Source organism: Lepisma saccharinum, chromosome 27 (assembly GCF_977018435.1).
Source record: "Lepisma saccharinum chromosome 27, izLepSacc3.1, whole genome shotgun sequence".
Lineage (NCBI taxonomy): Eukaryota > Metazoa > Arthropoda > Insecta > Zygentoma > Lepismatidae > Lepisma > Lepisma saccharinum.
In genome coordinates this window covers 52,466,641-52,481,427 of record NC_139255.1, presented here as the reverse complement: position 1 = coordinate 52,481,427, position 14,787 = coordinate 52,466,641, and the positions used below count along the sequence as shown (strand labels likewise).

The 14,787-nt window shown below is 35.2% G+C and overlaps 2 protein-coding genes across 2 annotated transcripts in view; one reads left to right on the top strand and one right to left on the bottom strand.

The window, feature by feature from the left end:
* The window catches only part of LOC145980252 (glycine receptor subunit alphaZ1-like), a 57,611-nt gene extending 48,993 nt beyond the window's left edge, over positions 1–8,618 (top strand). Inside the window, exons 9-10 of the mRNA XM_083113262.1 lie at positions 505–603; positions 8,355–8,618. Coding sequence (XP_082969388.1) covers positions 505–603; positions 8,355–8,618 — 363 coding nt within the window. The remainder of the gene's footprint in view (positions 1–504; positions 604–8,354) is intronic.
* Positions 8,619–12,012: 3,394 nt separating this feature from the next.
* Positions 12,013–14,787, bottom strand: part of LOC145980251 (glycine receptor subunit alpha-2-like) — a 44,790-nt gene continuing 42,015 nt past the window's right edge. The window contains exons 7-8 of the mRNA XM_083113261.1: positions 13,984–14,085; positions 12,013–12,228 (exon numbers count right to left, since the gene is read on the bottom strand). Coding sequence (XP_082969387.1) covers positions 12,013–12,228; positions 13,984–14,085 — 318 coding nt within the window. The remainder of the gene's footprint in view (positions 12,229–13,983; positions 14,086–14,787) is intronic.

Sequence of the window (14,787 nt, the reverse complement as noted above, 5' to 3'; positions counted from 1 at the left end):
CAGTTAGCAACATCATGCTGTTGAATCACTGATCACGTTGTCTTACGCTTCCAAGATGGAATTCACATTTGCGGGGCGCATATCTGCGCACTTCTGTAGTGATATAAACTAAAAAAAAACTTTTGCAGGCTCGATTTTTGTTGTTAATTCAGCGCCACATTTCCACCTGGTGGTGAGAATCTGAACTATTTTTCGCCAGCATTCGCTTCCCCATGGCTACATAGTCTCTGTACCAAATTTCGCCCAGTCCGATGCTTCGAACGGATTCAGAGTGTTCTGAGTAGGAACATTTTAATTCTAAGCACCACATTTCCACCTGGTGGTAAAAATTTGAACTATGTTCTTCGTCAGCATTCGCTTCCCTATGGTTTGCATAGCCTTTGTACCAAATTTCACAGAAATCCGATGCTTCGAACTGTGAGCTCTAAGTGGGGATATCTAACCAATTTCTAAATCCTTAGGCGTACCATTTAGAGAATGTGTATTTTTTATGTTTGTTTTCAGATATTTGTGTTCCTAAGTTTGGTGGAATTCGTCTCAGCCCTTACTTGGGAGAAAAGACAAGGGAGAGTGGAGAAACTAACCACGAAAACGATGATGAAGGTAAATTTATTGTTTATGAACTAATGTCCATTTACATTTAGGACTAATTATACGGAAGTAGGGGTGGTACTAAGACGAGACTTAGCAGTATCGTCTCGATTTATAATCACACGTTAAGTTCTAATTTCGGTCTCGTCTAACCTCTAAATATATTTAGTATAAGCAATCAATCAATTTCATCTTATCACAATTCGTTCTCAACTTTGAAATTAGCCAAAAGTTGGAGAAAATCGAGGTAAAATAAATCAAATCAATCAAACAGAAATATGATAACTTTGGAATTACAATAAAGAAAATATACTGACAATAAATAAACTATATAGATATGTGCTTGAAGTGTCCGAATAAGTGAATAATAAAGTGAATTTTTTTTAGATAATTATTTTTAAATATCATACCGAAGTCTGGAACGACATCTACAGACTCGGACCCTTAGCAACTGGATTCCAAACAGACATACACACGTTAGCCCTTGAGCAATTGTAATTTCAGGGAGGGAAGTTGCTTACTTCATAAAAAGTTTTGCAATTGTGTAATCTTGTAAAAACTGAAAGGTAAATGCATTCTGTAGAAGTATCAATATGAAAATTAATCTAAGGTAACATTATAGTATAAGGGAAACGGATTTCTTCAAATTTACAGGAGAAAGTACTTACGGAAATCATTTTCTGTAGCGTTGTAGAAGTTCATGAATTTAGTTTTGATCCATTTTAATGCGAAAACATGTCGTTTTCTGAGAAAATCTCTGTCCGACACACTGTTTCTGCTGCCGCCATTTGCTTTCAGCACGAGAGTACAATGTTCCGTGTGTTAAGATGATGCAACCCCATAGTCAGTGTTTCAATCTCTCCGTGTTTTCACTAGAACATGACGTGTCGAGTATTTTTAATTTTTTTAATTTCTTTTAACTATGCTTGCCTAACCTAACTTAACCTAACCTAACCTTACGGAAAATGGTTTTTGGGGCTAACGTCAATGGTTTGTGGGGCTAACGTCAATGGTTTTTGAGGCTAACGTCAATGGTTTCCGACGTATTAGCATAATTTCAAATCCCGGCACGAAAGTAGGTATTTTCCAGTGAACAAGGTTGCAACACAGCATAAATCGACAAAACACTCGCACAACGCACCCTGAACCAGTACGCTATCGCCCGCCATTATGTGTTACAGAATCGAAATAACAAGTAACAGTAAGTACTCGTAAATGTAAGAAATAGATATTATCTTAGTTAGAAATGCATTATTTCACCTTAGGGAATGTTCCGCATTCCAAAATAGTACGTTAGCAATGTAAAAAATATGATTTATAGGTGTTTCCCTTATACTATAATAGTACCTAATCTAATTTTGGCGGAAATATTGTGTCTCGTGGGGATGGAATTGTAAACACTTTTTCACTAGACCTTCGTGACACACAACTGTGTACGTTTCCTTATCAACATTTCACCTTCTTGTTCTACAAACAAAACCGTTAAGTGGTTTCTCGTTATCGATTAATTAAGCAGAATCTTGGTATACGCTGTTTAGTCTAAAGAATATAATCAATTAATTACTTGCTTAACTCACAAAAATCCATCAGTTGGCTCTTAATTAACAGTTTCATCTCCAATCGAACGTTTCTTGGTTTTATATGACTCTGTTTCAGTATATATTTTCTTATAATCTTGTTAATATGCACTCCACAATACAAATAAAATAGTTCAAAAGCAGTAAATTGCAACACAACATGCTTCAACACACTTCACTTATCTGAGAATAAACTAGTTGCTCCCCCTCCCGTGCGAGGGACAAGAACTCAACTCAACAAAGATTTATTGGACTTACAGCTTTACAGATGGCTGTTTATGCCCAGCATACATTATAAGTACATAATAAACATTTTTAATATAAATTTTACACACAAAGTTCATAAACGCTCTTAAATACAATTTTATGTAACTACATTAAGTCAGTCAGTAACAGAAGTATATTATAATTTTATATCAGCTTTTCTCAAAAAAGCAAGTATAACATATCCAATTCTAATATCTGGAGCATACAACATTGAAGTCATATTAATAGGGAAAGGAACATTAATTTTTGACAATGTTTTGTATAAAGTCTTTCTTCTCTCTGAGTGAATTAGACATTCCAAAATAATATGATGAGCATCACCCCTTAAATCACCACAATCACAATTCGGAGATTTTAAAATGTGTATTTTAAATAAATGATGATATGTTCTCGCGTGACCACTTCTTAGTCTATTTATTAAAACAATTGCATTTCTTGATCCTTTACAATTATAAAACCAAGGTTTTTTTCTATTGTAATCAACATAAGGACGATAACTTTCACCAACGCTTTTTAATGCATTATTACACCATAAGTTCCATTCTTCAAAAATTTTCTTCTTAACCCTCGGAAGAAGATCTGTGTAATGCAATGGTAACTGGATTGTTTCATTCATTTGAGCAGCTTCTTTTGCATATCTGTCTGCTTGTTCATTTCCGTAAATATTAATGTGTGATTTTACCCACACATAATGAACTACCTTTCCATTGCTAATTAAGCTATTAGTTGCACGAATACAATTGATGACATATGGTGATATTTTAAATAAATTTTTATAATTAGATTGTATTGCTTGTAAAACACTTCGCGAATCAACCAGTATTAGAAATTTCTGTTCAGGAACTGTACCAATATAAATCAAAGCTTGATATACCGCATATATTTCTGCTGTAAATATGGATGCCTCCACTGGTAACCTAAACATTTTTGATATATTTCTTTCAGTATCATAAAGAGCTGCTCCTACTCCACTTTCAGTTTTAGACCCATCTGTATATATGTGATAAAAGTCTTCCCAAGATTCTCTAAACTCAGCTGAATGATTATATTTCGGGATATATATATTTTGAATTGCTTGTGTGGGAAATTCTAACGAGTATACTGGCAATGTTCTTGCTATGAGTACTTGACTACATTCATGGTGATATTTACTAAATAGTTGTACCCAAAGGGTAGCTGATTTATCATTGGTTATTCCTGAATCATGCAGCTCTAAAAGATTTAATAAAACATCATTGAATGGATGCCATGGTGAATGTTGTATTTTAAATAACATTTTTATTGCAATTAACTTTATCCTCACAGAAACCGAACATTCTACTGACTCCATATATACCACTACATTAGGAGTACTGTTCATTAATCCCAAACATCTTTTTAGAATTTTTCGTTGCTGGACTTCTACTGGAGAAAGTTTTGTTACTGGAAGATTACACAAGACCATTAATCCATAATCTAATACTGCTCGATAATAATTCTTATAAAACATAAGCATGCTGGTAGGATGTGCTCCCAATTTGGTATTCGCCATAGCTTTAAATAAATGAAATATTTTATCGGATCTATTTTTCATCATATTTATTTGATACTGCCATGATAATGATGCATCAAAGTATACACCTAGATATTTTACTTGTGAAACAATTGGAATTTGTAATCTCCTATGTTTAATGTTGAAAATATTTTGAAGACCCTTATGTTTAAATACTACTATTTTGGACTTTTCTAAAGATATTGATATTTTTTTCTGCTTTAACCATTGGTTAAATTCTATTAATTTATCTTCAAACATTGAAAAATCTTTCAAGTGATTGTTTGAGTCTAAATATATACATACATCATCAGCATATTGTAGAAACTGAAATGGGGAATCTATTATTGTTTTAATATCTGATAAATAAACATTAAATAATAATGAGCTAAGAGGACTTCCCTGTGGTAGTCCTTGTCCAATATATATTGGACCTACCATTTCTGAACCAAAATGAAAATAAAGTTGTCTTTTAGATAACAATTTCCATGTCAATATGAGTATACAATGAGGCACTTTTAATAATTGTAGTTGTCTCAATAGAACATTAATATCTACGTTGTCATATGCACTTTGAATATCAATAAAGGCTGAAAGTACTGATTGTTTTTTTTTTAATAACGCTATAAATATGAGAAGATAATGTTACTAATGCATCCTGGGTTCCATAACCTTTACGAAATCCCATTTGTCTGGGAGAAAATACCTTTTGACCTTCCATAAACCACTCTAATCTCTTTAATAAAAGCTTCTCAAAAATTTTTGCCAATACGGAACTAAGAGCTATTGGGCGATATGACTGACCCAACGAAGGGTTTTTTCCTGGTTTTAGAATTGGCATAATAATTTGAGAGGTCCATGCAACAGGAATTTTACCCGATAGGAATATTTGATTGTAAATTTTACATAAAATGCTTAGTGCATTCTGTGGAAGATTTCGTACCATAGAATACGTAATTCCATCAATGCCAGGATCAGAATCTTTAGACCCTTGAAGAATTTCATGAATTTCATTTACAGTGATAGAGGATGTGAACCCCTTTGAGTATTTTGATGTAGATGAGAACGTGTAGAATATATTAGGAGGTTCGCAGGATGATGTAAAGGGTGTAGGAATTACTTTATTAATAAAATCAGTTTTCCATTCAGTGGACAAAGGTAAAGTCCGACTTACATGTGCTTTTTCTTGCGCCATATAACGTCTAATTTTGTTTTAGGGTTTATTTCTTCGCAATATTTTTGCCATGAAAATCTCTTAGCCTTTATATATACTTTTCTAGATTTTGCAGTAGCTCGTTTTAAATTTATCAAAGTTGCAGGTGAAGGAGCACTTACAAATTGTTTCAATGCTTGTATTCGCTTCCTTTTTGCTTGAAAACATTCTTCATTCCACCAATCTATTTTAGGAAAATTTCGATCATATTGCGGTTTCAGTCGCGGACAGGCATAATCCATAACTTGAGTTATTATATCCACAAATTTTTCATATTGTACAGTATATTGGTTTTGATATTCTTTAGCTGAAAATTTTAAGTCTAAAACTGAATTATATTTCATCCAATCTGCCCTCTTTACGCTCCACTTACGAATTGTTTTTTGTTTTATTAATTTTGGAAATTTTTGAGATGATGTTAGCGTGATGAAACATGGAAAATGATCACTAGTTCGTAAATCAAAGTCTATTTCCCATACAAATTCAAAACACTGGTTATCAGATATTAAAGTTAGATCAATTGAGGACATATTGTTTCCATTTGGTGGTACATGTGTTGGAGATCAATCATTTATAACTGTCAAGTTATTATAATCCATCCAATCTTCAACTGTCTTTCCCAAAGTATCAATTCTATGATCACCCCACAATGTATTATGACAATTAAAATCTCCTGTTATGATAAAGGGATGTTGAAAGCCAGACAAAAGAGAATTTAGATGAGAGCTCTGTATTTGTTGAGAAGTATAATGAGATGGAATATACAAACTAATAATATTATAAAGTAAGTTGTTTAACTGCATTTTTATACCGACCACTTCTACATTATATTTGGAAAATAAATCATGTGTTGAATTAAACTGAATTTGTTGAAATGGTACACTTTCATGAACAAAAATTCCCACACCCTTATTTCCCACATTATAATAATTTAATATAGTATGATAGTGAGCAATATGAATATTTTCTGATTTTAAACCCCATACCTCACTAACACAAATAATTAACGGGTGACACTCATCTATTATTTTAATTAATTGAAGTTTCCTCGCAGAAAAGGATCTTAAATTCCATTGTATTATTAATGGCAAGATTTTTCTTTGCTGGCAACACATTGTTGTTTTAAATTAGGGGGTGTCCCCGAAATCTTGTAAGTCTTGAATTAGTTTTAAAATTTGTACAGAAATTTCGTTACATTTTAATATTATTTTCCTAATATATAATAAATCATCACTCACTGAAATTGTTGTGGTTAGTTCTGCTATTAGATGTAGCAGATTTACTAGCGATTCTTTCTGAGAAGGACTCTCTGCTGTTGTCCTGCGTCCAATCGAATCTGATTTTCTCTCCTGTTCCTTAGAGGAACACGTCGTGCTCACAGGTTCACTTGAATTACCCACTGCTGATGATGTTGACGCAATTTGTGGATCCTTGTGTTTATTTTTGTCCATTATCAAAACAGGTTTAATTGTTTTCCTCAATTGTGAAGCAGAATGCAGTCTAAAATTTTCCCCGTGTTGTTTTTTAAAACTTTCATAAGACCGGTCAGATTCTGGTGGCACTTTCTTCGAACAGAGGTTACTTAGATATGTGTCATTTCTTCTATTTTCCCAATCTGTAACAGAATTAAATCTGTTTGTAGTATAATTTTCTGATGTGCAAGGGCTTTCCTTGTTTATTGATTCCTTTCTTATCTCCAGCAATTTAGGAAAGTCTTTAGCAGAGGTCGCATATGTTCGCCGTTCATTTCGTGGATCAATTCCAAAAAGTACTTGTTTCTTTGCATCTTGATAGGAGATGTTGTTATAAGCAATCAGCCTTTGTATTTCTCTCTCTTGCTCCCATCTTACACAAGACTTATCGGTAGATAAGTGGTTTCCCTTGCAATTAATACATTTAGGACTGGCATTGCAGATTCCATGTTCCGCTTGACCGCATCTATAACACACGGGAGAGGATTTACACTGTGTTTGTGAGTGTGAGAAACGGAAACATTTCTTGCATAAAATCACAGATCTTACTTTTGGCTTCACTTCAAATATTTGTCTCCACAACTTCACTTCTTTGGTAACTGTTGAGATTGGAATGTTACACTAATGAGTTTAGTAGGTTCTTGTCTTACTTCCCCATCCTCATTGAAAAAAGTTTTCTTCATCCTTATTACATCTATTATTGGAACTTCAGCTCTAATGTCTTCGATTATCTCGTCTACTGGGATGTCGGTAGGTACACCATATATTAATCCTTCTCTCACTAATAGACCTTTAGGAATTCTGGCTTCTAAATGGTATTTTTCCTTGATGAATTCATTTTTAGCAAATTTATTTGCATCATATGCTGTGCGAAATGACAATTTTGCCTGTTTCAAACCACTTTGTTTAACGAATTCAACATCAACCTTCTCCTTACACAAATTATAACCTAATTTTACCGTATTCAGGCTCTGTGATCCAGGTAATGTACTGTCCACCAACACGATATATGGGCCTTGATGTCCCTCATAATATAAAGACATATCATATGCCTCATTTTTATATTTAGCAACACCAACCTTTGTACTTGCACTTACTTTCGGATTTTTGGGGTTTTTCTCCACTTCAGGTTCCGTGCATTCTTCATTAGATCGACCTCTTTTGAAAGAAGTCTTATCACTAACTTCCATTTCCGCTAACTGTTCAGGTACAATCACATTCATATCACTCTGGATTGCTTGCTTTAAATTTTCTTCATTAATCTTCACATCCTGAGCCATCTTGGGAAATCACAAGCGTTTTTATTTCGCTTTTCTCTTTCACATATCAAATGTAAAATGTATAGAGAGATTTAATCTTGTAACTCTAGAACTATTATTCTCAAATCAAAATTCAATTAATTAGATCTCAAACTAGAAAAACAAACAATTCAACACGCTATTCACACAGAATCCAAACGATACCACCATGAAAACTCAACTCTCGCGAGAGACAAGATTCAGCATGCACAGGCACAAGGTGGATACATACAGGCGGGCTCAATCACTGGTAGTGAAAGAAAATTGGTTGACATGAACGAAGTATCTTTGAGGTGATTATGCACGTTTTTGAAAAGTTTCAACAGAATTATAGAACACGCCTGATTATTCAAACCATGATTATGCATATAAACAATAATGACACATATTTTATCTTTATCGCAGGTGCCTCGCAACGTAAGAAGGGTGTTCCCGACTCCTGACGCAGATAGTAAAGGATTATGGAGACCATCGATAATTCGTCCACTGTCAGCCGTTGGAACGCTGGGTAAACGTAGCGAACAAGCTACACACGTCGAGACACCAACTTTTCCAGCGGTGGAAATCCAAACTAATCACGAGAATGTCGTGGACAAAATTGCCAAGTGTGTCTTCTTCCTACTGTTCCTGATTTTCAATGTGGTGTACTGGTGTGTGTACCTTCCTTGAAGGGAGGAAACGTAAGATGCAGGCAACTAAGGGCGTCGGACACGAGGAGGCAGAGGGGAAATATCCAGAAATTGTTTTCTTTTAAGGAGTCAGAGGAGAAGTGTGAAGGGTGTTGCTTTCTTGGGTAGTCACAAACACGTTTTAAGCGAACACGAAACGCAATGTATAAAGGCGTATATTTCAGATTTCTTAAGAACATAGTGAATATTTTGTTCTAAAGAATTCACAATTGCTCATTTCATAACGTCAGAAGTAAAATATATATATACATACAGGCGGGCTCAATCACTGGTAGTGAAAGAGAATTGGTTGACATGAACGAAGTATCTTTGAGGTGATTATGCACGTTTTTGAAAAGTTTCAACAGAATTATAGAACACGCCTGATTATTCAAACCATGATTATGCATATAAACAATAATGACACATATTTTATCTTTATCGCAGGTGCCTCGCAACGTAAGAAGGGTGTTCCCGACTCCTGACGCAGATAGTAAAGGATTATGGAGACCATCGATAATTCGTCCACTGTCAGCCGTTGGAACGCTGGGTAAACGTAGCGAACAAGCTACACACGTCGAGACACCAACTTTTCCAGCGGTGGAAATCCAAACTAATCACGAGAATGTCGTGGACAAAATTGCCAAGTGTGTCTTCTTCCTACTGTTCCTGATTTTCAATGTGGTGTACTGGTGTGTGTACCTTCCTTGAAGGGAGGAAACGTAAGATGGCGCAACTAAGGGCGTCGGACACGAGGAGGCAGAGGGGAAATATCCAGAAATTGTTTTCTTTTAAGGAGTCAGAGGAGAAGTGTGAAGGGTGTTGCTTTCTTGGGTAGTCACAAACACGTTTTAAGCGAACACGAAACGCAATGTATAAAGGCGAATATTTCAGATTTCTTAAGAACATAGTGAATATTTTGTTCTAAAGAATTCACAATTGCTCATTTCATAACGTCAGAAGTAAAATATATATATATTTCTTAAACAAGATCACTTTGAGCTGGATAACTAACTTCGTTTACAACAGCCTTCTACATCTAAAACCTATAGATTTTTTTCTGTTCTCTATGTTATTTTTGTAGACGTCAACTTAAAATTTGCAACACGGAACTTGGAGAATATAAGCACCATAAATCACACCTTCAGACATGTTATTGACACTAGTGATTTCCTAATATGTATTCATTTGTAGTTAAAAAAGTTCCAATTGTCGCCGTAACATTCACAATAAATTATATTCTTGATAACACTTGAATGATTTCCAAACAAAAACTATTCCATATGTTAAAATTTAGTTACTGTAAACATTATTTATTAGATTAACACTTCCATGTCTTATTCCAATGATAACCATTGTTGCGTGGAAGTATTTTATTCCGGCGTAAGATGGGCCAGTTATAATAAAGAATGAAAAAAATATTGAAGAAAATAAAATCAGATTTTTCTGGTATTTTGTTATTTTTGTTGTATTTGTATAGAATTTGCAATATTCCGGCCACAGCAACAACAATACCAGATCGAAATCATATTACTCGTTATGTAAAGGGTGCACAGTAGGATCCATGAGTATTACCGTGCAAATTATCCATCACTATGTTCGTGCACTTTGTTTGACCCAATAAGAGCTTCAAGAACTAAAAGAAATCTCAAAACAAGCTGTTGACAACTTCTGCACCAGCATACATACAAATCCATTTCTTAAAAAAACACGTAGGATGTAAGAGAAAAAATTATAAAAATAGTCATGAACAATTTGCACGGTAATACTCATGCATCCCACTTTACCTATGTTAATTTTGAACTTTATATAACACAATATAAAATATAACTCTGATTCGCTCGTGATTATTTTCAGATTCTTCGCATAAAGTTTGATTCATATTTCACTTCAAATATTTGATTTGTATTACAAGCAGTGGCGTAGCGTAATTCTGTGAAAGGTGTAAGGCCTCCTTAGATAAACCTGACCTGAATATTGGATAAAGAAAACCTAAAAACATTTTAACTAAATAGAATCTATTTGAATCTAAGTCATGTATGGGCACACTCAATTTCAAACACAAAATGCACACACTCTATGTTAACAATAATAGCATATTACTTAATGAAAATTCTCATTTATACTATAACTCGATCCGACGATCCTTTAGTCTGAACACCTCAATCACGTCGTCGTAGAATCGGGAGTTTCTGGTCAATGTCTTTGGCAGCTCCTTTTCAATGGATATCAGTCCCAAGTCAGATTTCCTTGCCTGAATCTTGTGCTGCGTTGAAATGTATGAATCCTCTTCAGTGCAGAAAACGAACTTTCCACCGACGAGCTTGAGACAGGAACAGTGAGGAACAATTCTGTTAGTTTGTACACTTGTTCAACAGCTTCATTCAAATGGGTAGTACGCAGGTACTCATGAAGTTCAAACACACTCTTTACTCGATATTCGGCTTCAGATTAAATTACCTGTAGCTCAACTTTCAACTGGTAGCAATTGAAAAAGTTTGCGTACAGCTTAGTTAAGGACACAAACTCTTCTTCTGGAAAGGTCATGTCATATTTTCATTCTTTATCTTTCACTAAAAAAGGCATTTGTGGGAAATGCGTAGAATACAATTTGCAAATGCAAGTAAATGGATTCGAGAATAATACTTATTATCATGGTTACGATATTTGCGCAAATTTTGAAAAGCATATCAAACAACTTAGTGAAAGGAAAAGCTCAAAAAAAATATCTGTAAATCATAAAGCTAAGTACATATTTTGCACGCGCCAAACTTTGCGGGCGCTGCCAGATCTAGGATTGCCAGACATTACTCTTTTATCGTTAACTTCGCTGCTTCTAATGGAGGTAATATCCAACATTAAACCATCTCGTTTGTGAACTTAATAGTTAGTTTAGACATTAAAAATGACACCCGTTTTGTTACACCTCCCGTAAAGCATTGTTGAAACAACTCGGGAGTCGAATTTCTTTGTTCTCTTCCGACCGTGGCAAGCATATGAGTCATACGCAGCGGCAACCATGCCAGCGTAAGCTTCGCCTGCCTGGAGACAGAAATTCTCGCCAGTTAGCACCCACTCGTAATGCGCCTTACATCCGTCCCAGAATCGGGGTGCCCTGTCATTGGTTGAGAAGATACTACGTAAGCAAACACACCCGCCATGGGCGAGTCCAAATCATTTCTTCCATTCACCTACACGTAAGTCCTCTGAAGAAGCCTTACAGAGAAACAACTCGAATCAAAACAAGTCCTCAATTGTTTCGTTAAAAGTTCTACTTGCAATCTGATATTGCTATCTGTGTTGAAGAGATAAATACGGGAATGAAATACGTTTTCTTCAAAAATTTCAACTTGTAAGGTGGACTTACAAGCCTTACGTGGACACTACGCCGCTGATTACAAGTACACGACCCAGTAAACAATGTTGAAAATGGTGAATGCGCCAAGGTATAGTACTCGAGAACGCTTGTCCACCATGTTTTCCTTCTTTTTGATTTTGTTTTCTGACCATTCGTGATCGAAAATTCGTAGTCCTTGCAATTGACCAGCAGTCAAGCGTCTACCAATCACCAACGTTGGAATAGTTCTTGAATTTTGGGGAAATTGCTTAATCTAAAATGAAAACAACATCATGAATACTTAATAAAAAACAATACTTTGCTAGTTTAAGGTAGCTAATTAGTGTCTTCATAAATCTCACTATTTTGTAAAGTTTCAAATTAAGTCAGAAATTTTACAATGATTATTGAACATTACTTTTAGATCGATTTCAAGCTTAACATGTACAGTCACGGACACTTCTGGGTTGTAATAATCCCATTAACGTTCAATTGAGTCTTTACAATCCAGAAGTGTCCATAACTGTACAAATATTATCTAAAACAATCTGCCTAGAATTTTAATTGCCACTATTATGTAATGACCAAACATATTCGTGTCAGAATTACCATACAATTGGAGGAATGCACAGTGGTATGCATAAGTATTACTAAACAAATTGTCCATCTCCATGTTTTCTTCTCTTTGTTTTACCCAATGAGAGCTTCAAAAATTAAAAGACTTCAAACACGCTACTGACAACTTCTGTACCATCATACATATAAATACAATTATTAAAAACAAACAATATGCATGTGATAAAATAATGACAGTAGTCATGGACAATTTGCCGAGGAATGATTATGCACCCCAGTGCACACAATTCCCTGATAATCCAAGCTAGCAAATCTAATCATTTTTTTACATTTATATTTGTCACACCAATAAAAATTAACAAATTATTTTACTAATTTCAGATTATGTTTTTGATATCGAAGTACTGTAATCTCAACTTAACTGCGTTTGGCGCAATAATAATAATAATAATAATTGACCATTTTTATTATTTCTCGTTTATTCGTGATAAACCAAAGTGGCAGAAAAGAAAAGTAAATTAAAGCAAATGGTACATTAAATGAAACCTACATATCCTCGCAGTAGCATTTAATATCTGTGTTTAGAATGTCTAAAATATGGATCACCTTGATGACCAAAGGTTTGTAAACAGTTGTAAAGTACAGTAAACTCTCGTTAACACAAAACCCGCTTAAGACGAATACTCGGTTAACATAAACAAAATGTTGGTCCCGGCAGGGATGTATTATATCTTATAGAAAGTTTCATCGGTAAACGTGAATTTCCGTTACCACGAATTACGAACTGTTTTTAAGTCCGTTGCGTCATTAGATCTCATTTAACACGAAGTTTCAAAGTTTCTCATAATTTTTTTCTGTTGTTCCTCTGTCGTTCTTCTGCTAGATATGTAACAATCTCTATCATCTTGTCAACAATCAACTTATACAGTATTGTAAGAAACAGATTCAGATCAACAATGTGTTCAAATGTGTTTTTCTATTCTTTAAAACATAGCCAGTACGAGTAGAGTCGAATTACTTTCGGAACATCTCCAGCGGACTGCGCGAGTCTGTCTAGAGAGCCTAGTGGGCGTATAGAACCTGAGTAAGGGTCTTAGCGATAGGTTCTGGGTTGTGATGACGTCAGCGGTTCGCTTGGTTAATTGGCTGCTTCGAGAGTTGTGACTCGTTCCGAAGCTTCCAATGCATAACTGCCAAAGATGTTAAGGAAATAATCTCCCTCTAACATCAAGTTGCAAGCAGTAAGACGGGAGTCATGGCCAAGAGGAAGCAGACAGGCATAGATCTGCAAAAAAACCCTGAAAATCCCCGATTAGCACGATTTGTTTTAACACCAACTCTTGATTTTTCTGTCCCTTGGGATTCGTGTTAACGAGGGTTTACTGTATTTGTTTCTTTCTAATCATTTTGAGTACTGAGAGGAGTGATTCGATTTTTAGAAATAAGAACTTACTTTTGTTCTGCGGCGACATCCACAAGCAAAAATATTAAGGAAGCTGCCAGTTTCCCAAGCCATGGCTACTACGAATTCCACTAGACTGAAGAAGACGAACACCTGAAATATATTAATTACTATCGTAATAAACGTAAGTATAGAGAAATAATGTAATTTTTCAACAATTTAATACGACATAAACAACTAAACACACGGCCATGAAAATAGACGCCTGGGCAGAATGGAGTCCAATAGTGTGACGTCACAGCAGACGACGCGCTGGGACTGAGTCTACACAACGAGAGATCGTGTTTTCTTCGTATCCAATTCAATGCTATTTTCCTTCGGAAGGGGTAGCTTTAATTATTGTAACAGCAGTTAAGAAACAAAATTGTAATGTGCATCGTATATCAATGTAAAGATGAGATTTCGGGGAATACGTCTATATACAAACATACACCTTACAGATGAGAATGTAAAGAATAATGGAGTAGGAAATAGAGTGAAGCGAATGCTCCAAAAGAAATCTCAGCCAATGGGCGTCGTCGGTTCAATCGCCTGAGGCTGCTGGTTTCCCATCATCCATAGCGGCAGCGTGGCCGACTTGAGATCGGGTGAGGTTCGGGACGGCTTCGGCTGTGCTCGGAAGTGGAATGTTTTGAAAATGCATGATTTTCTTACTCCGGTTATTCTTTACCTTATCTCCTCTAAGGTATGTGTGATATATAGTCGTATTCTCCGAAACCTCATCTTTACACTGATGTACGATACGCATCATAATTTTGTTTCATAACTGCTGTCACAATAATTAAAGCTACCCCT